This window comes from Canis lupus, chromosome 6 (genome assembly GCF_011100685.1).
Source record: "Canis lupus familiaris isolate Mischka breed German Shepherd chromosome 6, alternate assembly UU_Cfam_GSD_1.0, whole genome shotgun sequence".
In the NCBI taxonomy this organism is placed as follows: Eukaryota; Metazoa; Chordata; class Mammalia; order Carnivora; family Canidae; genus Canis; species Canis lupus.
Window position 1 is genome coordinate 56657529 of NC_049227.1, and position 25560 is coordinate 56683088.

At 37.5% G+C, this 25560-nt stretch overlaps 1 protein-coding gene across 3 annotated transcripts in view; it reads left to right on the forward strand.

The window, feature by feature from the left end:
* Positions 1-25560, forward strand: part of DIPK1A (divergent protein kinase domain 1A) — a 116237-nt gene that overhangs the window by 73167 nt on the left and 17510 nt on the right. For 2 of the 3 annotated variants that reach the window (XM_038541344.1, XM_038541345.1), the window contains exon 2: positions 10232-10366. In XM_038541344.1, coding sequence (XP_038397272.1) covers positions 10232-10366 — 135 coding nt within the window. Of the gene's footprint in view, positions 1-10231; positions 10367-17843; positions 17979-25560 lie in introns of those variants that run through there. The other variant, XM_038541346.1, reaches the window with a different exon arrangement.

Consider the following 25560-nt stretch of genomic DNA (forward strand, 5'->3'; position numbering starts at 1 on the left):
CAATGTGATTCAACAATTCCATACTTCTCCCAGTGCTTATCGCAAGTGCCCTCCTTAATCCCCATCTTGTGATAAGAACCTTTATAGTCTATTCTTAGCAACTTTCAGATATACAATACAGAATTAACTATATTCACCATGCTGTACATTACATCCCCATGACTACTTATAACTGGAATTACATAATTCTTTACTGCCTATTTTCTTTTTTTTTTCTTAAGATTTTATTTATTCATGAGAGACACACAGAGAGAGGCAGAGACAGACAGAGGGAGAAGCAGGCTCCCTGTGGGGAGCCCAGTGTGGTACTCGATCCCAGGACCCCAGGATCACAACCTGAGCCAAGGCAGACGCTCAACCACTGAGCTACCCAAGCATCCTTTACTGTCCATTTTCTTTCCTATACTAGACATGTACTGTTTTCTGGTTTTAATGTACTTTGATGGCAAAAAAAAAAAATAGAATCTGGGTCCATTGAGGACTCTTCTAACTCTGATATAGTTTCTATTTTATATGTCAGTTACATTTTAATTGCTTAACAAATTAAAAGTTTACCCTCAGAGATGTCTGATTAGAATGGATTTTGTGGACACTCTAACCTGTTGTATTTTTAACTAAGGAGAAATTGTTCTGCTCTAGGGCTCCTAGAAAACTGTGGCAGGGTACCAACCAATGAGAAGAGAATCCCCACACCGTCTCTCTGGTCATAGGAACAGTAGCTCCTTTCAGACTACATTCCCAGAGCAGCCACAGTCCTTTCAGTGATAAAAGGCAGAATGTTGTTGTACAGAGGTGAACAACAACACCCCTTCTCTGGCCACCCCAATGTTTGAACATACACAACGCTTTTCTCATGTATCAGAGGGAGATTAGGCTTTAATATTTAATTGCCACTGTGCCTAGAAGTCCCATAAATAAATACTGTAAAGGGAAGCTAGAGAACGCAGCAGTTCATCAATATCACAAAATATTAACTAAAACTAATTTTTTTTAATTTTTTTTTTAATTTTTATTTATTTATGATAGTCACAGAGAGAGAGAGAGAGAGAGGCAGAGACACAGGCAGAGGGAGAAGCAGGCTCCATGCACCGGGAGCCCGACGTGGGACTCGATCCCGGGTCTCCAGGATCGCGCCCTGGGCCAAAGGCAGGCGCCAAACCGCTGCGCCACCCAGGGATCCCCTAAAACTAATTTCTTTTTAAGAACCCTTTACAATAATCAACTTTCATTTAAATTATAAACAGCCTCTGGATTCTCCGAGAGAATCCAAGATTCTAAACTGTATTAAAAATTGGGTTGTATAACCTTAGATATAACTATTTCAAATAAAATTTGCTCTAGAATGTGCTTTAGAATCTGAACTTTAGGGATCCCTGGGTGGCGCAGGGGTTTGGCGCCTGCCTTTGGCCCAGGGCGCGATCCTGGAGACCTGGGATCGAATCCCACGTCGGGCTCCCGGTGCATGGAGCCTGCTTCTCCCTCTGCCTGTGTCTCTGCCTCTCTCTCTCTCTCTCTCTCTCAGTGTGTGTGACTATCATAAATTAAAAAAAAAAAAAAAAAGAATCTGAACTTTAAAGGAACGGTGGGCAGCCCCGGTGGCCCAGCAGTTTAGCGCCGCCTTCGGCCCGGAGTATGATCCTGGAGACCCAGGATCGAGTCCCACATCAGGCTACCTGCATGGAGCCTGCTTCTCCCTCTGCCTATGTCTCTGCCTCTCTCTCTGTGTGTGTCTGTCATGAATAAATAAATAAAACCTTTTTTAAAAATTTATAGGGATCCCTGGGTGGCGCAGCAGTTTGGCGCCTGCCTTTGGCCCGGGGCGAGATCCTGGAGACCTGGGATCGAATCCCACATCGGGCTCCCAGTGCATGGAGCCTGCTTCTCCCTCTGCCTGTGTCTCTGCCTCTCTGTCTCTCTCTGTGTGACTATCATGAATAAATAAAATCTTAAAAATAAAAAAATAAATAAAAAATAAAACATTTATAAAGGAACTGTGCCTTTTAATCTTTGGGTTTCAGTAAAGCCTAGCCAACCTTTATTTTTAGTAAGTGAATTGTTAGTGAATTTAAGTGCCAACTAGGATTCCCATTTAAGATTTGTATGTGACAGGGATCCCTGGGTGGCTCAGCGGTTTAGCGCCTGCCTTTGGCCCAGGACACGATCCTGGAGTCCCAGGATCGAGTCCCACGTCTGTCTCCCGGCATGGAACCTGCTCTGCCTGCGCCTCTCTCTCTCTCTCTCTCTCTGTCTATCATAAATAAATAAATAAATCTTAAAAAAAAAAAAGATTTGTATGTGACTACTGTATGTTTCAGTAAGCTCTAGACTCAGTATGGTACCTTAGGCCTACTAAAAAGGGAAAACAGACACCTGATTTTCCCATTTTAGGTACCAGAATCTTAAATAAAATAATAAGATAATGTGAATGCTAAACAGAAATCTATCTATAACTGTATCTCAAGTAGCTCTTTAATTTGGGACTTTGCATATATAAGCTCAAGATCTGTTGGTAGTTTTTGAGCTCATGATATGAAATGAGAGCTATGTTCAGTCAACTTAAATATTTACAACTACACTACTATTAATGGATTTAACTGCAGTTTCCATTTCTTACCCACTAAGGAATAAAGGAGAGCCCTTAATTAAAGTGGCCAAAAAAATGATCTCCCTTCTGGCTAGGACCTCCATATTGCTTTTCTTCTCACCCCTAGACCCTTCTTTGCTGAACCTATTCTGCAGATGTAGCTAGTCTCCAGACATGACCCCTTAGTGAACCATGCCTTCTGGTATTCTTGCCTTTAGGAAGTACCCCCTATATTCAATCTGGTCTGGCCCTGTGTTACCATAAGAGTGGGGCAAAAATGACACAGCTTCCATCTTGGTCTCTGGGAACATGTGTTCTGTGGTTAGTCAGCCATCATGTAAGAAGTCTGACTACTGACCGTGAGCACCATGCCCTGAAGAAGTCCAGCTAGCCACAGGAAGCTGTTCCAGCTCTTCCAGCTGAGAGGTCTATGTCCTTCGCATGCCTTCAGCCCTGATCACAAATGCATGAAAAACTTGAGAGAACTGACCAGCTGAGTCAGTCAACCCTCAGAACCATGAGAGATGGAAATCATTGTTGTAAACCACAAAATTATGGGGTAGGATGTTATATAGCAAGAGAAAATTGGAACACTTTGCTTTCTTAACCCCTGTCTTTCTGCACTGTTATGTTGAAGAATCCCACGACTGAGTTAATTTGTGGTTGCAAATGCTAATATTACTTTTATGTAGAGTGCTAATAGAGGCTACACTTCCCTCCCACATGCTTTTTTTTTTTTTTTTTAAGATTTTATTTATTTGAGAGAGGGAGGAAAGTAGGGGGAGAGAGAGAGAACACAAGCAGGAGGAAGGGCAGAGGGAGAAGCAGGATCCCCGCTGAGCAGAGAGCCCAAAGCAGGGCTCAATCCCAGGATCCTGGGACCCAGACACAGAGCCAAAGGCAGATGCTCTAGCGTCGGAACCACCCAGGCACCCCTCCCTCCCACATGCTTTGTAATATGCTGGCTCTCCACTTTTTCATAAAAAATAGGAGTCTTACAGATCCTGTAGATATATTTTTAAATAGATGTGCTAAGCACCTACATGCAAATACGTAGGGGTTTTCTGATTAAAATAGTAATATAGGGATGCCTGGGTGGCTCAGTGGTTGAGCGTCTGCCTTAAGCTCAGGGCATGATCCTGGAGTCCCGGGGTTGAGTCCTGCATGGGGCTTCCTACGGGGAGCCAGCTTCTCCCTCTGCCTATGTCTCTGCCTCTCTCTCTCTGTATCTCTAATGAAAAAAATCTTTACAAAAATAAAATAGTAATATATTTATTATGGAAACCTGTGTAATAGAAAATAAAAATAAAAATAAAAATCATTAATGATCCCGCCACTCTTGACATTTTTGAGATAACTACTCTTGACATTCTGGTTTATTTCCTTACAGTTTCTACAGTCTATTGGCGACTTTTTCTCTTTTCTTTTAAAAAGCAAAATTGGGAACATATCATACATGCTGTTTTGAAAACTGATTTTTTTCACTTATTGTATTACGAATATTTTTCCATACTTTGACACTTGTTTGAAATAGTAAGGTACCGTTCACACTAGCCACAGACCTAAGGACCAACCCATGCAATTAATTCCCCAGGTGTTCTTGCATTTTCATGCCATCGGCCTCAGAAGCATAAGAAATATGAACCAGCGTTCAGAGAAAATGTAAAAATTATCTACTCCTTACTGGAATTTTTTTTCTGTAAGAAAATCAAAACAGAGAATATGCTCATGCAAATATATAAATAAAATAAAACTTTTAGAATTTAGATCAGAAAACAACTAGGATTCATCCTGTAAATATGAAAATTCACATCTTAGATAAAGAATGCTTAAAAAACTATTAGACTAATACTGCTGTTCTACAAGGAATTCTCTAAAAGTTTTGTCATAAAAATAAGCATTTTCATGCTTAAGACAAGCTGGGGAGCATAGGCATTTTTAGAACCTTTCTTTTCACTATTTTTAAGTTATAAAAACCCAAGGTTTTCCTTGTTTGGAATGACATGAAAGGTCTTTTTTAATGCTTCTTTGAATATCGTCTTTTGATGTTTGTGAAAGTTAGCACTAGGATAGTTTACATTTGGTACATTTAAACATTCTTCTGAATGGTTTTCCAATAGCCTCCAGCTAATAATGAGACACCTTTTTAATAAAGGTACAGGATCCATTCCAAATAAAGTTTATCTGCATGTACTGTGGCATACAGTAAATATTTACCCTATTAAATGGTTTCTTCATATTTCTGTTTCTCATAGCTAGCATATTTTTCAAAAGTACTATTACTATAAATAGAATGTATTTAAAGAAAAGGGTAAAAGTTATATCTGGGGACATTTATCCATAATTTTAACTCTAGTTTTATCAGCCAGCCAGGTTAGTCCTACCAAATATTTAGTAAAAATTACCCAGCTGCAATGTTGTCAATATAACAATAAGGAAAAAAAATATTTTCAAAAATTATTTCAGAGTAATAGTAATTGAAAAACTTTGAATAAAAAGACAAACGTATCTCTCAGCTTTTTCTTTGATATGATGAATGATAAGATGATTGTATTTCAGTTTGTGCAAGTCAAAACAATCAATTTGTTATGTTTTCTGAATGTTCAAGTCCACTAAATATGTTAACAAAATATGTGTGGGTAAAAGTAAAGATATGATATTTTTTCCCTACTTCTCAAAATTAAGAACATCTGTGTGGAGAGTAGTCAAGGATAAAGCAAACAGGACCATGTGCTTTATGTTTACATAAGATGTTGAGTATAAAAAAAGATAAGTAATGGAAGTAGTCTTAAATTTTAATGTATTTCCCCTTTATGCCTGTTTTTAAAACTTAATATAAAATTCTTCAAATAAGATCAAAGGTTTCCAGATTTCTTTTGAAATAAAAAGTTATCACAATGAGATCAAGCAATATAGAAAAGAATAAAAACCATCACTGTTCTTTAGAGTGGAGTTGGTAGAGAAAGTTTGCTTCATTATTTATAGATTTGCCATCTCCAGTGATTTTTCTCTAATATACTGCTAATCATTTACTCTAGTCATAAAGAATTACTTCTGTTATTTCCAGACAGATGTTATATTTTTCTAATTAGTAGTAGTTAATACCTTAAAGGCTAATTGAATATAAAATGACAATGTAATATAATTTTGATTCTTTCCATTTTTGTTTTCATTTTACAATGTAACCATAATGCAAGATTTCTCACCCTTAGCACTATTGACATTGGGGTCAGATAATTCTTTGCTGTGGGAGGTTCTTCTGTGCATTGCAGGATGTTTAGCAAAGTCTCTGGCCTCTACCCACAAGATACTAGTAGCATTCCCCAGTTGAGAAATAAATGTCATGAAACAAACAATGTCACCAGACATTGCCAGGTGTCCCCTAGGGGGCAAAAGCAGTTCCTTGAGAATCACCGCCATAGCATATTTACTAAAATTCTTTTTTTTAAGATTTTATTTAATTATTTGAGAGAGAGAGCACAAGCAAGGGGAGGAGTGGTTGGAGAAGCAGACTCCCCGCTGAGCAGGGAGCCCGATGCGATATGGGGCTCCATCCCAGGACCCCGGAATCATGACCTGAGCTGAAGGCAAACACTTAACCGACTGAGCCACCCAGGCACCCCTTGCTAAAATTCTTATCATGCTTCTCAGGAGCATAATTTGGAATAAAGCAATGTACCATTAGTAGCTAGGCACAAAATTGAAACAGAAACTGCTAGGCATTATTTTGGATAGTTCAGCATAAATAAAACGATCACATTTCTTAATCAAAGACTGGATTGTCTAGGTAATTGGTACAGAACAGACCACTGGAAACATTTTAGTGATTACCTCACAGGAAAATAAAATTAGTTAATAGCTAGAAATGTCATTTACGGCTGTTTTTCTTCAATCATTATTTTAAAATGTGAAGCAGTGGGATCTGCAGATATTAGAGGACACATGAAGGTTCTTGTAACTATTTTGTGTTACCTCTAAATCACAGTGATTTTCCATGGCGTGCTGGAATAAAAACGTCTCACTCCTTTTGTCATTATGTCTACAATGGTGATGCCCAGTGCCCTAGTGGGAATGCCATTAATCTAAGTTCCTCTTCAAAATTTTTGGCATTCAGTACCATGACAAGCGCTCAGCAGGCACGCTGGTTCACAGAGTGTTTTTCAGTTTAAACATATGCCAGAGAAAATCAGAAAATGTAGCTATTTGAGAGATACAGAAAAATAACAATGATTTCAAATTTTATTAGGTTTAATATGCAGGAGAGAGAAATATATAAAAGCCTTAATTGTCTATACATAATTAAGCTTAATATGCACTTGAAAGCATCTTACAATAGCTTTACTGAACATGTATACAAAAACCTGAAAAGAAATGATTGATAGAGGGCAGTTAACATCTCTAGATTGCTTGAGGTAGTGTCAAGAAGAAGGTAAGACAGGACCAGATCCTGAATACTGGGAAAAAGCCCTCTTCACTAGGTCTGTGTTTTCCTTTACTCTGGGACACATACCTGCAGCAGAGCAAGGCAGGAAGAGGAAAAAGGATATAGCATGTCTTCCTTGATTCTTTTCAAAATGAATTGAACCCATCTTGTTTTAAAATCCTGCCTCAAGGAGCGCCTGGGTGGCTCAATCGGTGACTCTTAGTTCTAGCTCAGGTCACAATGGAGATGGAGCCCCACATGGAGCCACAGCAAGTTCAGCATGGAATTGGCTTGAGATTCTCTCCCTCGGCCTCTCCCTCTCTCTCTGCCCCTCCCCCTTGCTCACACATGCTTGCTGGCTCTCTCTCTCAAATAAATAAAATCTTTTAAAAAAAAGAAACCCTGCCTCAAAAAAAAAAAAAAACCCCTATAAAACATTCATATTATATTGGACTTCAAAAACTAAAATCACGTTATGCTGTGGTCCTTTAAGTGACCCTCTGAACTATTGGGCCCTTGTAGGGTAGATTTATAATTTGTTCTTTTTTTTTTTTTTTTTTTTTTTTTTTTTTGCTTAATTTGTTCTTATAACTAGAGATTGTTTTGTTTTAAAGAGAGAGAGAGCTCAAGCATGAGCAGTGGAGGTAGGGAGGGTAGGTGGGTAGAGGAGGCGCAGAGGGAGAGGGAAAGGGAGAGAGAAAATCTTAAGCAGGCTCCACGCCCAGCACAGAGCCCCACTTGAGGCTTGATCTCACGATCCTAAAATCATGACATGAGTGGAAATCAACCCCTAACTAACTAGGCCATCCAGGTGCCCCAATAACTAGAGATGTTCTTAAAATGCCTAAGACAATAACAATAATAGACAAAACAGACAACCAATAAATAGCGGCTGGATGAATGTATGGGAAGTGTAGAAGTACGCCTTATTGTGTAACATTAAAAATTTTACATCAGTAGAAAAAAACATACACAATAGAAGGTATGCATGCACCCATCACTCAGCTTGAAAATTATCAACTCATCGCCAGTCTTGCTTCAACTATACCCCACCTACTTTTCTCTTGAATGTTGTTTTGAAGAAAATTCTGAATATATCACTTCATTCATAAATATTTCAATGTCTATCTCTAAAATATTGGGCTCTTTAAAAATTATGTTATCATGCCTGAAAAATTGAAACAATTTCTTAATAACATCAGATATCCTGTCTTCAAATTTTCAATTGTCTCATAAATGTCATTTTTTTTTACAGTTTTTCATTGGAATCAGGACTCAGAAAAGATCCACAGATTGCGATTATTTGATATATTTCTTAAATATTTTTTAGTCTTCAATTTCCCCCATCTTCTCCTTATTTTCTCCCCTGTAACTTATGTGTTGGAGAACTGGGTTGTTTGTATTGCATTTTCCACAGCCTGGAGTCTGCTGATTATATTCTAATAGTGTCACTTACTGACACTATTAGACTGACGCTATTAGACACACTTACTGACACTTACTGAAGGATCACTTATACTCCTCTGTCTCCTGGATTTCCAGTAAACTTGTAGTTGGAGCTGAAGCCTTAATCAGATTCAGATTCAGTTTTCTTTTTACGAGTCCAAAAAGACGGTGGTGGCTAAATCATAGTGAAAGCTTTCTTGGCTTTTTGCTGAGGGCCTTGCAAATTGATTTAGCTAATATTTGTTGGGTATTTTGCATGTGCCTAGCAATGTGCTTATGTTCTATAGGCATTACATCATTTAGTCATCTTTAAGCTTCATAATACTGGCACATGTCAATTTCTGTCTGATGACTAGACACTCTTTAGTAGGGCCAAGTAATCTTAAGTTCTTTCAAACAAACCCCTCAGTGTATATCCCATTGTCATTTATGTGATTTAATTTAGAATTCTGTCAATTTTCTTATTACTGGATCATTTAGAGCTATACAAATATACCTTGCATTAAAGGCATTTTTTATATTTTAATAATAAAGCTCAAAGACCTGTTACTTCTCTGTGAATTCGTTGTACTCAAGCTTTTCGGTACCGGAATTCACCATCTGTTAATCTCACAGACACAGATTATCTAAATCACAAATAGAGCCAACAGAATTCAGTATTTCCTGGGTCTCTTTTTCCTTTGCACTCATTGTCTTCTGCAGGTGCACTTAGGTCTCTTTCATCTCTCTGCTTTCTTTGCATGCTCACAGTGCTCACAGTATCCTACTGTTACCCAGTGTGAGAAACTGGCTCCTGGTTGTAAAAGCAAAAGTAGCTTTTCATTATTTGTTTACATATCTGTAATTTATTCTGTTCAATTATCTCCATACCCTGCAAATTTACCATTTATAAAACCAGACCATTGGAGATCCAGACTTAAAAAATAAATGTCCAATTATCTTGACCAACTGACACTTTTGAGGATTAAACTGTTTGATATGTTGTTGTTGGAGAAAAGGCAGTAACCAGCCCAAATTGCAATTAGATAGCGAAGAACAGGGAGCAGAACAAAGCAAAGAGGATCCCATTGTGTGGCTTCATAAGCTGACACAAGAAGAATAATTTATTCTTTATATATCTTAACCCTTCTTCTCCAATCATTTTTCCTTTTATAGTTGCAACAACATTCTCCTCGAGCTTCCAGAATATCTATTAGGTGAAGCGTTTGGTTGGTTGAATGGAAGGAATGTAAAGCCTTGGTGAATACGACAGAGAAAAAGGAATGAGCAGGAGGTTTAATTTCTTATTCTGGTTACACTTCACTGTGAGACATTAAACAACTGGCCAAATTCTCTGTCTTTATTTCTTTAAAACAAAATTATTTTTATACTGATTATCCATAAAGAACTTTAAAAATCTTATTTGAAATCATCTCCTGTAAGCTCATAGTAAGTAGGAATTGTGTATTCCTTTACCTGACCTCAAGGAGTTCCCAGGGAAACATGGTGCACGTGCTCATGCTTCATAAGTAGCTTTCCATTCTGGTGGTATTTGAAAGGTTATACATTTTAAAGGGTATTTTGTTCCTTTTTCCTTGGCAGGATGGAGGAGCTTCCTTTTCTGAGACCAGTGCTGTTTGGACTCCGTGAAAGTACACTTTGTTCTAGTAGAATTGCCATGTGAAAGCCTAGAATATATATTGAGTTCTTCCAAAAGGGGGGGAGGAAATCATGTTCTAGGACAATGAATGCTGACTTGGTGTTGAATGAATAATTGTTATGTGCTCTTTTACTCACAGGCTCGCTTTTCATATGTGCGGATGAAATATCTTTTCTTTTCTTGGTTGGTGGTTTTTGTTGGAAGCTGGATTATATATGTGCAATACTCTACCTATACAGAACTATGCAGAGGAAAGGACTGTAAGAAAATAATAGTAAGTATTTTTTTTTATTTCCTAGCCTATAGAAAAACTATATTAATGTTATATTTACTACTTACATACTTATTGTTTTCAAAAAGTAAAAGTTAATTTAATTCGACTCTAAAGTTGTATTGAACTTCTTAGCTTTTCATTGTGACCAAGTTAGTAGGAGTGTTTCATACCTTGAAAAATCTACACTTCAGAAATCTAAATATATAATACAGATTAGTGTGAGAGCATCCTTATTACAGAGAGGGATTCTTTTTAAAATACACTAAAAGTTTAGTTTACTCACATCACATGAGTTTTTAAACCCTTAGAGTATAAAAGTATTATTTACAGGCAACCTTTCTAGAACACGTCTTTTGAATAAATGGAGTCATTCTCAAATACCAAAAATGTATCTGAAAAGCATATTACATATGTAGTATTTTATTTCTAGCCTAATGATTGGCTATATCTTAGGAAAATTGCTCTATCAATCTAAGATTTCTAGTAGTAATTATTGCTTACATGTTTGAGGACCAGTACATTTAACTCCTTGTTTTCTTCTAATATCTTCTGATATAAATAATATTAAAACATTTTATCTGAGAATTATATTTTTGATAATGGTTGTTGGAATTCCAGTTATTTTAACTTATTAAAGATTCTGTGGTTACTCTTCACCCAGGCCAGTGGTGTCCAGGTATGTGCATATAGCAGGGAATAAGCTATCATGGCCTTAGGAACTTAACAGTCTAGCAGGGAAGAAAATGAATACAGTAAGGCATGATAATGATTACAATAGCAAGTGTTAATAGGAACATAAAACAGGACGACCTGAAGCTTTCCAAAGCTCTAAGGAAATGAAAATCAGTTTAACTCTAGGCATTCTCAATTAAGATAAGAAATTATTCCCTGGGAGTATTACAGCCTCTTAAGTAGACAAGAGAGGAAATGGATATAATAAGCAGGGAAATGAATTAGTAAAGATGAGTCCCAAATCAAGTTCAAAGGTGTCAATCTTGTATGCCCATTCCAACTGGCCATTCCAGATCCTTGAGGAATTTTTTTAAAATTTTATTTATTTGAGAGGGAGAGGGCACGTGCTCACATGAAGTGGGGAAGGGGCAGAGGGAGACAGAGAAACAGACTTCCTGCTGAGCAGGGAGCCTGACGTAGGGCTCGATCCCAGGACTCCACGATCATGATGACCTGAGCTGAAGGCAGATGCTTAACTGGCTGAGCCATCCAGGCACCCCCAGATCCTTGAGGAATTTTAAAATAGGAATGTTGGGCAACCTGGGTGGCTCAGCGGTTTAGCACCGCCTTCGGCCCAGGGTGTGACCCTGGAGTCCCAGGATCGAGTCCCACGTTGGGCTCCCGGTGTGGAGCCTGCCTTTCCCTTGGCCTGTGTCTCTGCCTCTCTCTCTCTCTCTGTGTCTCTCATGAATAAATAAATAAAATCTTTAAAAAAATAAAATAAAATGGGAATGTCTGGAGCCAGGCAATTACTGCATACTGATCAGTAATAATACAGTACTGTGAAAGTCTTCCATGCCCATTTTATAAATGAAGAAGTATGTTCACATGAAATTAATATAACATTGTATGTCAACTATACTTTAATTTAGTAAAAAACATATATATGAACTAAGAGAGAAAAGAATTTGCTTGTGATGGTGGAGCCAGAATTTGGGCCTAATCCTGCCTCTGTATAAAGCTCAGACTCTTTCTGCTACCCTTTGTCAGGGAAGGCTAGCAAAATTATAGCTTAATAAAGCTAAAAAAAAAAAAAAAAAAAAAAGAAAAGAAAAACCTACAAAACTCACCTGCTCACCTTCGGTAAAGAAGAAAAGAATTTGCTTGTGATGGTGGAGCCAGAATTTGGGCCTAATCCTGCCTCTGTATAAAGCTCAGACTCTTTCTGCTACCCTTTGTCAGGGAAGGCTAGCAAAATTATAGCTTAATAAAGCTAAAAAAAAAAAAAAAAAAAAAAAGAAAAGAAAAACCTACAAAACTCACCTGCTCACCTTCGGTAAAGAAGAAAGAAGCAGGAGTTACATAATCAATTATAATAACATAAAATAACCAAAGTTATTTGAAATGTCTATTTTCCCTTTCTAGGACACTTTTCTCAAACTAGATGTCCTGGAAACATTAAAAGGTGTCCCATGGATAAAAGCTTTCTGCTCTCAGATATATTTGAAAACAGCAGATTTAAACAAAGATAAATATGTGACTTTACTGAAGACTTCCCAGGATCTTTAGTATACTAATAAGTACTGTGCATCTCCAGAAAAAGCAAATACATTTGATTAGGAAAAAAACCCATCCCACTATGACTCTCTCAGGAAGACCTATTAACATCATCTGGGGATGTTAGAAATACTAAGAGACTAAAACAAAATGAAATAGGTATGTTGTTCTTGTGTATGAATACAATAATATTCAAATTATAAGGTGTATGTTGGTGAATATTCTAAGTGAGTTATAGTTGTGAAATATTTTTTATTGTAATATTTATAATATTTTATTATTAAAGTATTTTTCATGATTTTTCTTTAATTTTATAAGAAATAGAAGCAGAATTCTAGCATAATTTAATAATTCTAATATAATAATAATTTTAGCATAATTTAATGGTTATCTTACTAAAATTTGAAAATAAGGAAAACATTTTCTGAGCCTAAAATACATCTTTTCCCTGAGACTGGCTTTAAAAAAGTTCTAGTTTCTCTGCACTTGGGAATTACGTTCTTAAAACTTAACAAAACTGGTAGTATTAAGATCCGTAGTACTAAAATAATGTTAATATTTAATAGGAATTGTGTGGCTAGAACTAAAAAGCAAGCAGAAAAAATATTTTTTAAGTACACATTAAAGCTTCAGACAGCAAAAAAAAAAAAAAAAAAAAAAGCTTCAGACAGCTAACAAGATAGTGAGGAATTACTTGATCAAGATTTGGGAGAGGATAAGATTTGAGAGAGGTGAGCCTAGATTTGGTGAGTGTTTACTTGGGGTGTATGACCTAAAGTAGAGTTTTATGCTGGTAGGAAGTTAAAAATCTAGTCCAGGTCCTACCAAGCATGGGATCTTGGTACACCATGCTGTGGGCTGATACGCTAAAGAACTGAACCCCAACAGTAAAGGTAAGCTAAAAGAACCTCAGAGATGTGAGCTGTAGCCTCTTTTTCCCTCAGAGATGTTGCTGATACTGAGCATGAGCAGGGGTCTGAGAAACAGGACTGTATACTGGGAGAGAGCTGCTGCTGGGGACAAGAAACCAGCAAGCTTTTGTAGAAAACTAAGAGAGCCTCAAGCATACAGCCAGTTATCCTGTTGGGACATTTGCCAAATCCTAGGGTTTTACAGAATGGGAGGCCAAACATCTCATTGGAAAGTCTTTGAAAAGCAGAGCAGACATTTTGGCAGTCACACAAGATACAGCCTAGAGTTATGAACCTGCCAATGGGGGGAACCCCACTGAATTCCCAGGCTCTCTATTTAAAACCCTAGAGGGCTATGCTCTTGGAATGGAGATTAGCCAAAAATAGCTTGAGCTTTACCAGAGGCTGCAGTCCAGCCTCCATTCAGCACAGTCCCTGATTGGGTTAAGATGATCAGCTGCTGTTGTATCTGTCTACCCAAGGGAAGGGAAACTCTCTCTGGAGGCACTATGTAAAAAATTACAGGACATAGCAAAAGACAAGGTGACATGATCAAAAACCAAGAGAGAAACATGGACAATAGAATTAGAGTCACAGATGATCCAGATATTGGAGTCACCCAGAAAGGATTTTAAAATAACTGTGTTCAATAAATAGGAAGTAAGGTAAAGAAATTAAATAAAACAATAGATAATTTCAATGAAGAATTGAAAAATATTAAAAAGAATCAGAAAGACAATATGGGCAGTCCCTCAAAATGTTAAATATAGAATTACCATATAATCCAACAATTTTGCTTCTAGATATATACCCAGAAGAATTGAAAGCAGGGACTCAAGCAGATACTTGCATACCAGTGTTTATTGTAGCATTATATACAATAGCCAAATGATGGAAAGAGCCCTAACATCCATTAACGTATGAATGCATAAACAAAATACATGGAATATTATTCAACCTTTAAATAGAATGAAATTCTGATGCATGCTACAACATGGATGAACCTCAAAAACATTATGCTGAATGATATAAGCCAGACACAAAAGGAAATGTATAATTCCACTTATATGATGTACTAGAATAACAATTACATATATATTGGGAGGATGGTAAAAGGAGTTCAGATGTTTAAGATTCTTATCATATAGCCTAGTAGGTTAACACTATCAGGGGATCCCTGGGTGGCGCAGCGGTTTGGCGCCTGCCTTTGGCCCGGGGCGCGATCCTGGAGACCCGGGATCGAGTCCCACGTCGGGCTCCCGGTGCGTGGAGCCTGCCTCTCCCTCGGCCTGTGTCTCTGCCTCTCTCTCTCTCTCTCTCTCTCTCTCTCTCTCTCTCTGTGACTATCATAAATAAATAAAAATTGAAAAAAAAATTAAAAAAACAGTATCAGTTAATATCAGTTAGTCTATTCATATCGATTAATAAAATATCACTCAATTAGCTTTAGACTTTGCTGACTGAAAGATGTGTATTGTTATTTCTAGGATAGCCTATGGAATAGAAAAAGAGTCTATCATCTTCAAACTAATAAGGAAAAATGGAATAATAATAGAATACTCAGTTCTAAAGAAGACAAGAAAGAAAAGAAAAAGAAACATAGGCCTGAGAAGTACAAAATACATAACAAGATGATAGATATCACAAATTCAATCCCATGGGAAATAGACTCAGAGACTGAGATTGCCTGCAGGATGTTTATTGGGATGAGCTCTTGAGATTAACATCTGTGAGGGAGTGAGGAAACAGGACAGATCAGAGAAGTTAAACTGCAATATGGTGGTAACAGAGACCTCAGTTGATTCTACAGGGAACTTTGGAGCTGCGATGGCCTTGCAAAGGTCCAGGCATTTGTTTAGACCCTGTCACTGACCAGTCATTGGATACGGTTTTCTACCCTCTTCTACCCTCCCTTAAAGGGACATGATTTGGGGTAAGGCTGTATTCTAGGGCTGAGAACAAGTCCCAAAGAAAAATTCAGCTGAGAGCTGTTGACTGTACAGCTGAGAGAATGAGTGTTCCAGTTCTGGACAAGATATGGCTGGCTTGGGGATCCCTGGGTGGCTTAGTGGTTTAGCGTCTGCCTTTGGTCCAGGGTGCGATCCTGGAGTCCCGGGATCGAGTCCCATGTCAGGCTCCCGGCATGGGCCTGCTTCTCCCTCCTCCTGTGTCTCTGCCTTTCTCTCTCTCTCTCTCTCTCTCTCTGTCTATCATAAATAAATCTTTAAAAAAAAAAAAAAGATATGGCTGGCTTACCATAGCATTGGCTGTAGTATATTTCAACCCAAATATGTTTGTAATTACATTAAATGTAAATGGACCAAATGCTTCAATTAACAAGTGAAGGTTGTCAGACTGTACTAAAATTTAAATATATATATACTTACTAGAGACTTATCTAAAATATACAGATGCAGATGGATTGAAAGTAAAGAATAGGAAAAATATTCATGCAAATATGCAAATTGTAAAAGAGGGCGATGTTTAAAGGAAAAACCATAGCCATATATATTCACATAAGTTTTATATTATGCAAACTATATCTCTTTTTAAAGTCTAAATCAGCCCTTACTGGCTTGAAATGTAATACTTTTTAAATTTGTTTCTTCTGTATTTTAGTTTTACAATGTCTGTCTAAGTAATTGGCCTTTTCACAAGTTTTGGCAATATCCACACACACTTTTTTGGTCCTGGTAATTTCTGTTTTTGGTTTTTTTTTTTAATTTCTGTTTTGAAATGTAGAGTCTAAACTGATTTTCTTTTTCCCTCTGTATTACTGCATAGGCTGTTCTCCTATTTAAGTGGACTTAAATGAACCAGAGCATATCATAAGATCACTGATTTTTCAATTTGGATATAAAAATATAAAACTGTGTTATCTTGGGACACTTGGTGGCTCAGTGGTTGAGCGTCTGCCTTGGGCTCAGGTCATGATCTGGGGATCCTGGGATCAAGTCCCACATTAGGCTTCCTGAAGGGAGCCTGCTTCTCCCTCTGCCTATGTCTCTGCCTCTCTCTGTGTGTCTCATGAATAAATAAAGTCTTTAAAAAAAAAATGGTTCTTTCTTCCCTTTTAAGTTGGCAGTTTGACTTTTAGCTTTTTCCTAGTTCTTTTTTTTCCCTATTTTTAATCATTTAATGCTTATTTTCAAGGTAACTACTATCACATAGCAGTCAAATAAAAAGCATAATCCATTTTAGAAAAAGTATCAGTCAACAAGTGTTTTTGAACACCTATTACATGTCAGTCATTATTCTAGGTGCTGGTGATATAATGGTAAGCAAGATACTCAGCGTCCATGTCTTAAGGAACTTACATTCTTATAGTGGAATATGTATAATAAAAACAAAAGCAAATCAATAAATGACTTCAGAGACTTAAAAATGTGATAAGAAAGGATTAATAGCAACATTTTGTAGAAGATGGCTAGGGCATGCTACCTTAACCATAGTGGCTGGGAAAGTCTTCCCTGAGAAGATGGCATTTTGAATTAGAACCTGATAAGAAAGAAGCAATTGTGTGAATACCTGGGCAGAAAGCATTTAAGAAGAAAGTACAGTGAGTGCAAATGCCCAAAGTGGGGAGCAATGTTGGGAAGTATGGTTGTTTCATGAGTATAAAAATCTGTCTCATTACTTTAGTCATATCATGTACATTTAAAAATCTTGGATATTGATGGCACAATTCATCAAGTGAGGGGAACCTCTTGGATATAAGCAGCTCTACCCTATCATATAAGTCTATTGGAGAAACTACTAGGCTGGAGTCCAAGCACCAGACTTACCCTTTCTTGTGATGTACTATCTGACTTTAAGTAAGTGATTTCATTTCATTGACTTACTGTTAAGCCCGCTGTACAGGTAGGAAATATCCCTACCCTGCCCTATCCACATCACAGATTTTATAGAGATATAGTAGAATTGAACCAGTTATGATGGCTTCCTATCACTGAATGATACTCTAACATATCTATTGAATATAGAGAAGATTCTCAAGTCTTTGACTTGATTCCATTTGACCCAGGGCAAGTACCTTAATGGTTGCTGTTGCTGTAACCATAACATTGTAATTTAAAATTTCCCCCAGAATGTTGCTATGGCTGTCCGGTTCTGAGCATTGCCTCCAAGCTAGATAACTGTGTAGGAGTTCGATATCATAGGATTAACAGAGTGTGATAAGCAGTTTACTTATGTTTAAGAATCATGGTCTATCTTGTCCTACATAGCTTTCTTGTTTTCTCTATATATCTCTCTTTCCCTCCCTCTCCATTTGTGTGTGAGGTCATAACTATTGTAGTGGTTAAGAGCATAAGCATTGGAATAAAGGAGCTTCAGGTTTGGGTTCCAGCTTTGCCATTCCTTAGCTAGACAGCTTTGTCTTAGCCTCTGTAAAGTGGGGATTAAAATCAGGTAGTTGTGAGGACTAAAATGAGTTCATGTATTGAAAGACTTAACACTGTGCTTGACACATGGTAAGTACTCAGTGAATCATTATTTTCTCAAGTTGATGCCTTTGAATCTGACTTGGGAAGATAAGACACACATATGACATTATATAGTCAGTTGTATCAATCAAGATACAAGCAGAGAAGAGGAACCCAAAAGAAGTATATATTAAGATATTTATTATTTACATTTTTGCTTACTGTTATTTATTAACAACATGGATGGACCTTGAGGGCATTACACTAAATGAAGTAAGTTAGAGAAAGACAAATATTGTATGATCTCACTTATATATGCAATCTAAAAAAATAACAACAACAACAACAACAAAAAACTAACTCATAGATACAAAAAACAGATTGGTGGTTGCCAGAGGGGGTAGCAAGGGAGGCAAAATGGGTGAAAAGAATCAAAAGGAACAAGCTTCCAATTATAAACTAAGTAAGTCATGAAGATATAACCTAAATCAAGGTGACTACAGTTAATAATACTATTGTATATTTGAAAGTTGTTCTGAAAGTAGATCTTAAAATTTTGTCATCACAAGAAAAAAAACATTTTGTAACTGCGTGGTAATGGATGTTAATTAGACTTACTGTGGCAGTTATTTCACAGTGTATGCAAATATCAAATCATTATGTTGTATACTTTAAGATAATGTTATATGTCAGTTATATTACAATTTTAAAAAAGAGAGAGCTATATTGCATGGAATTGGCTTTCCCAGTTGTGGGGACTGGCTAGATGAGGCTGAAATCCTTACAGTGGGCTGTCAAGGACAGGGTGAGCTGAAGTTCCCATCCACAGACAGCATTTCTTCCTCATCATGGAAGCTCCATTAATTGTCTTAAGTCCCTTCAACTCATTGAATTAGGCCCACCCAGAATATCTAGGATAATCTCTCATTAAAGTCAGTTATCATGGACTTCAGTCCATCTACAAAAACCTTCACAGCAGCACCTAGACTGTTGTTTGCTTTATTAACTGAGGACTGTAGCCTAGCCAAGTTGATACAGCTAGAGACCATCAGATCAGATTAAAATGGTTTAGTCTGTACTAGAAATAGTTGTATTACACAAATTTAAAGAAAGAAGGCTTCCATGAACAGAGAGATCACTGTGGGTAAAATAGTAGAGAAAGGCTTCATAGAGGACATAGCATTTCTATAGGCCTTATAAAATAGAATCTGGATAGACTTTTTTTTTTAAGATTTTATTTATGTATTCATGAGAGGCCCAGAGAAAGAAGCAGAGACACAGGCAGAGGGAGAAGCAGGCTCCCTGTGGGGAACCTGATGTAGGGCTCCATCCCAGGACCCCGGGATCATGACCCTACCTGAAGGCAGACGCTCAACCACTGAGCCATCCAGGTGCCCCTACATAGGCTCTTAAGGAGCATCTTTCTCCTTTTAATTACAAACCAGGCTTGCTTTAGCACTTTTATCCCAAAGAGAAATTTGCTGATTAACATTAGATCTGAGAATTCCCAGAAGCATGTAGTAGTAGCCACTGAACCACAGCCTTGGTTGTTGAGCCATTTGGGTGCCCTTAAAATAACATATCTTCCTCTTTTGTCTTTTTATTATAAAACTTAAAAACTAATTTAGAATGTTGAACAAATCAGATATATATTTCATATAAATTATGTTCTATGTGTGAATTAGTCTAATTTAATAATCGATATATTTCTTATAATTTCAACATTGGAAGTCACTATAGAGCATTAGTATTATTTACTTGAGATGTTTTCTCTAACCAATGGATAATTTTTATTAAAAGGTATTACAAGGTTAATGGGATTCTTAACTTATATAAGCTTCCAGGATGCTAGGAGCCAAAACTGGAATTAATTTTGCACATTGGGAATCCCTGGGTGGCTCAGCAGTTCAGCACCTGCCTTCCACCCTGGGCATGATCCTGGAGTCCCAGGATCGAGTCCCACGTCAGGCTCCTTGCATGGGGCCTGCTTCTCCCTCTGCCTGTGTCTCTGCTTCTCTCTGTGTCTCTCGAGAATACATAAATAAAATCTTTAAATAATAATAATAATAATTGTGCACATTGTACACTGACAATTTGTTTTTTTTTTTTTTAATTTTATTTATTTATGATAGTCACAGAGAGAGAGAGAGAGAGAGGCAGAGACACAGGCAGAGGGAGAAGCAGGCTCCATGCACCGGGAGCCTGACGTGGGATTCGATCCTGGGTCTCCAGGATCGCGCCCTGGGCCAAAGGCAGGCGCCAAACCGCTGCGCCACCCAGGGATCCCTGTACACTGACAATTTGAATTAAAGTTTCCTCTGTTCAGTTTTTAATAAAAGTATAATATTTTCCACTGTCACATCATTATTTAGAGGTTGATTCCAGTGAAATGCATAATAGGCTTTTAAATAGTAGGCTTTTAAAGCTTTGAAAAGGAAATACAGGGAGGGTAGTAATATCATGGGAAGCCAAGGTTAACTTGTGAAAGTTGTGAGCGCTGGGAATTGTGTTCTGCTCTTCTTTGTTTAAAGGCAGCTTTCTCTGACACTGAGGGCAACCACTACCTAACCCTAATTAGATGTGCATGGAAGGACCTTTTGGTTTTCCAGTTGTGCTCTTTTTCTTTTATCCACCAAGCTAATTATAATATGTTGTGTAATTCATTGTACATTTTCTCTGACTATAGAAATCACTAATTCACTCATTATTTCAGCAAGTCCTATTTAGTGTCTGCCTATAAAGAAATTTTGCACCATTTGACTATGTAGTTTGCTGGGTTCCTTAACAAAGAAAAATAGAGTAGGGGTAGGGAGAAAAAAATTTTCTTGTATACAATTTTCAGGACATTATTTAATGGTGATATTTCTGACATTTCCCCCTATGATTGAGAGTGTTTATTTTGAGTTTATCTCTGGATAATAATGAGGAATCACTAATTCTAATGAACCTTTGTATTGTATTACATGAGCACGTGCTTGCTTGCTTGCTTCCTTGCTTGCTTGCCTATTTATTTATTTATTTATTTATTTATTTATTTATTTATTTATGAGACAAAGAGAGCAAGTGAGAGCAGGAGTAGGGTGTGAGGCAGAGGAAGAGGGAGAGAATCTTAAGCAGGCTCCAGGCCACTGGTGCAGAGCCCGACATGGGGCTAGATCTCAAAACCCTGAGATCATGACCTGAGTGAAAATCAAGAGTTGGATGCTTAACCAACTGAACCACCCAGGCACCCCTTTTTTGTTTTCTTTTTCTTTAGACAACAAGCACATGCTTTAAAGTGGAAGAAATAAGAAATAAAAAATAAAAGAGCCCTTAAATTTTATTACAGTTTCTTCTGAAATCTAATTTCTAGAGATAATGGCTTGTTGGTTAAAACAACTAGCTTAACATACACTAAATTTGGTAATATTTAGGGATCCCTGGGTGGCGCAGCGGTTTGGCGCCTGCCTTTGGCCCAGGGCGTGATCCTGGAGACCCGGGTTCGAATCCCACATCGGGCTCCCGGTGCATGGAGCCTGCTTCTCCCTCTGCCTGTGTCTCTGCCTCTCTCTCTCTCTGTATCTGTCATAAATAAATAAAATATTAAAAAAAAATTTTGGTAATATTTAGAACTATGGTTTTAATTAGATAGTGATACATAATTATTTCATTTAGCTTTGAATTTGCTTAGAATCAAAATTACTATTTGGCTATAGAGGTACATTTTGTGCGTTTATCTTCTGTTTTTAAAATATATGGAATAAATCCAGTTGGAATATACTGTTTTCAGAGTACAAGCTAAATTTTTTCCTTTTACAAATAGTTTTTTTTATGCCAACTTGAATTAGAATACCAATCTCTTGATGAATTTATAGAAGAATATTTACTAAACAAGTTTATTTCAAATCTTAACAAACATAATAAGCCCTATTCTAAGAATAATGTTACTGGTTAGATTATACTAGCATTTCTGGTGACCTTCATGGGTTATGCTGCATGCTCTTATATCAGGTGGTGGTCACTATAATCCTTAAACAGGTGGTATTATTACTATTAGCATAACTATGGGAAGGAATAAAAAGACTAAAGGTTAAACCAGTTTAGAAGAAACAGCAACAATAAAACACCATGTTATTTTAGTTATGTGCTTACCAGTACTTGCTAGAACCAGCAGATACAGAGATAAGTTAAGACATGTTCCCCGCCCTAAAGATGCTACAGACTAGTAAAGGATATGGAAAAATAAACAAGCACATAATTGAGACTGAAACTAGGGTTGCTAAATTTAGCAAAAACAGACAAACACAAAAACAGGATGCCCAGTTAAATCTGAATTTAAAATAAACAATGAGTTTATTATTTTTTTTAGTATAAGTATATCCCAAGTATTGCCAATAAGCAACTAATAATTTTTCAATGTAAGTACATCCCATGCAATATTTCACTGGGCAGTCCTAACTCAGAACGTCCCAGAAGGCTTTCTGGAAGAGGTTTTATCTTAGCTGAATTTTGAAGAATAGAGAGGGAGCAGAAGGAGGCATGTGCATAGCTACAAAGATAGGGAAGAGTGCTACATTCCAGGAAGTGCCTGCCTAGAGCAGTTTACTGAGGTCACATTAGCAGAGTCAAATCTTAAAAGACTGTGTATGTCCTGTTAAGGAGTTTGCCTTTTAGCCTCAAGGCAGTACAAACTCAATTGAAGTTTTCTTTTCTTTTTTTTTTTTTTTTTTTTTTTTTTCTTTTCTTTTTTTTTTAAGATTTATTTATTTTCTTGAGAGAGAGAACATGTGGGGGAGATACGAGTGGTGGGTTGGGGGGATGGAGAAGCAAGTTCCCTGCTGTGGAGGGAGGGCTCCATCCCAGGACCCTGGGATCTTGACCTGAGCAGAAGGCAGATGCTTAACCAGCTGAGCCACCCAGGCACTCCTTAAGCAGGGAAGTAGTCAGATTTATGTTTCAGAAGAATTTCACCAGTTGTGGTAGAGAGGGTAGTAGATTGGATAGGAGACATCACAGGAAAGGAAACCAGTTTTACGGCACAAAGCAGTCAGGGCTGAGCATTGGTGGTGGGAATGGAGGGGAAGAAAAAGTTTCAAAGGATATTAAGAACATAATTTGATTGCCAGTGCTTGGTGACCAGTTAAGTGTGGGGGGAATGAGGAAGATGGAGAAGTTTAAGACAACTCACTGTTTCTTCCCTCAGATGCATGGGTGGTTGATGGCACCTTTTAATGAGGTAGAGAATAAAGAAAGATAAAGTTTGGACAGGAGGAAATAACTGTGAACAACAAGTATAGACTCCTGTTTCTAGAAGCTGTGCTGAGGAATCAGTTGGTTTTGGTCTGGTTTAAATTCTTTAAAATTGTGGTAAAATACACATAACATTTACTACCTTAATCATGTTTGTTTTTCAGTTTGTCATTACCTTTTTTCAGCCTTATTGATGTATAATTGACAAAATTGTAAGATTTAAAATATTTATTTATTTATTTATTCATGAGGGATACAGAAGGAGAGAGAGGCAAAGACACAGGCAGAGGGAGAAGCAGGCTCCATGCAGGGAGCCTGACGTGGGACTCGATCCTGGGTCTCCAGGATCACGCCCGGGGCTGAAGGTGGCGCTAAACCGCTAAGCCACCGGGGCTGCCCAAATTGTAAGATTTTTAAGAGTACAGTGTGATGACCTGATATACATATACATTCTGAAAAGGTTCCCTCCCTTGATCTTTAACACATCCATTACTTCACATATTTACCCTTTTTCGGGCGTGGGGGTGAAAACATTTAAGGTCTACTCTCAACAAACTTCATTTCTACACTACAGCATTACCAACTATAGTCACCATGTTATACATTAGATCCTCAGACCTTATTCATCTTCTAACTGAACATTTATACCCTTTTACCAACCTCTTCCCAATTCCCATACCCCTCAGCCTGTTGTAACCCCTTTTCTACTCTGTTTCTTCAAGTTTGACTTTTTTTTTTTTTTTAATTCCACATATAAGCAATACCATGCAGCATTTGTCTTTCTCTGGCTTATTTCACTTAGTGTAATGCCCTCCAGATTCATCCATGTTGTCACAAATGACAGGATTTTCTTCTTTCTTTAAGGCTGAATAATATTTCATTGTATGCATGTGTATGTATATATCTGTGCGCATACACCACATTTTCTTTATTCGTCATTGGACACTTAGGTTGTGTGTATATATATGTATATATGTATGTATTGTATATATGTGTGTATATAATATATGGTAAATTCTCTTTCTTTTCAAAAAAAAATTTTAAGCAAGCTCTACACCCAATATGGGGCTCAAACTCACAACCCTGAGATCAAGAGTCACATATTCTACTGACTGAGCCAGACAGGCACCTCCACTTTGGTTGTCTCTATATCCTGGCTATTGTGAATAGTGCTGCAATGAACATTAACAGATACGTCTTTGAGATAATGATTTCATTTCCTTTGCATATATACCCAGAATTAGGATTGCTGGATCATAGGGTAGTTCTAAATTTCTTTAAAAAATTCCATACTTTCACAGTGCATAGCTATTTTTAAGTATACAGTTCAGTAGTGTTAAGTATACTCATTGTTGTGTAACCAGTCTTCATAACTTCTTCATCTTGCAAAACCAAAACTCTATACCCATTAACAAGAACTTCCCATTTCCCCTCCCCCACAACCCCTGGCAACCACCATTCTACTTGCTCTTTCTCTGAGTGTGTCTACCTTAGATATCTTCTAAAAGTGGAATCGCACAGTACTTGTCTTTTTGTGACTGGCTTATTTCATTTAGAATAATATTCTTAGGGTTCATCTATGTTGTAGCATGTTTCAGAATTTCCTTACTTTTTAAGGTTGAATAATATTCTGTTGTATGTATATGCCAGGTTTTGTTTATCCATTGCTGGATTCTTGGGTAGCTTCTGCTTTTTGGCTGGGAAATTGTTTTAAATTGACCTCATCCAGTTTGGTTATGCACATGCCTTGGATTCTGTTTTGAAAGATAATGGTAGCTATTGAGAATGTTTGATACTGGGGAGTAGTAACTACTCCTGTACAACTTTATTACTAGTTTATAATGAAAATGATTTCTGCCACACATATAGGCATTTATTTAGCACGTATTTATTTGTAAGCAGTCACAAAACTTTTCATATAATCAGTCTGTAAATTACTAAAATTCTTTTTTTTTTAAATTTTTTTATTTATTTATGATAGCCACAGAGAGAGAGAGAGAGGCAGAGACACAGGCAGAGGGAGAAGCAGGCTCTATGCACCGGGAGCCTGATGTGGGATTCGATCCTTGGTCTCCAGGATCACGCCCTGGGCCAAAGGCAGGCGCCAAACCGCTGCGCCACCCAGGGATCCCTGTAAATTACTAAAATTCTAATTCCATCCTTTTAGGTATGCTCTCAACTTGTATGAAAGATTTACTCAAGGCAGAAGCAGTGATACTCGAGAGGCAAGCTTCTATTACCTTCATAATTAGCATCAGGCAACTAGAAATTTTTAACCAGTGATTCTCAAAATGTGGTCTCCTAGGGCAGCCCTGGGTTTAGCACCGCCTGCAGCCCGGGGTGTGATCCTGGAGACCTGGAATCGAGTCCCGCATCGGGCTCCCTTTATGGAGCCTGCTTC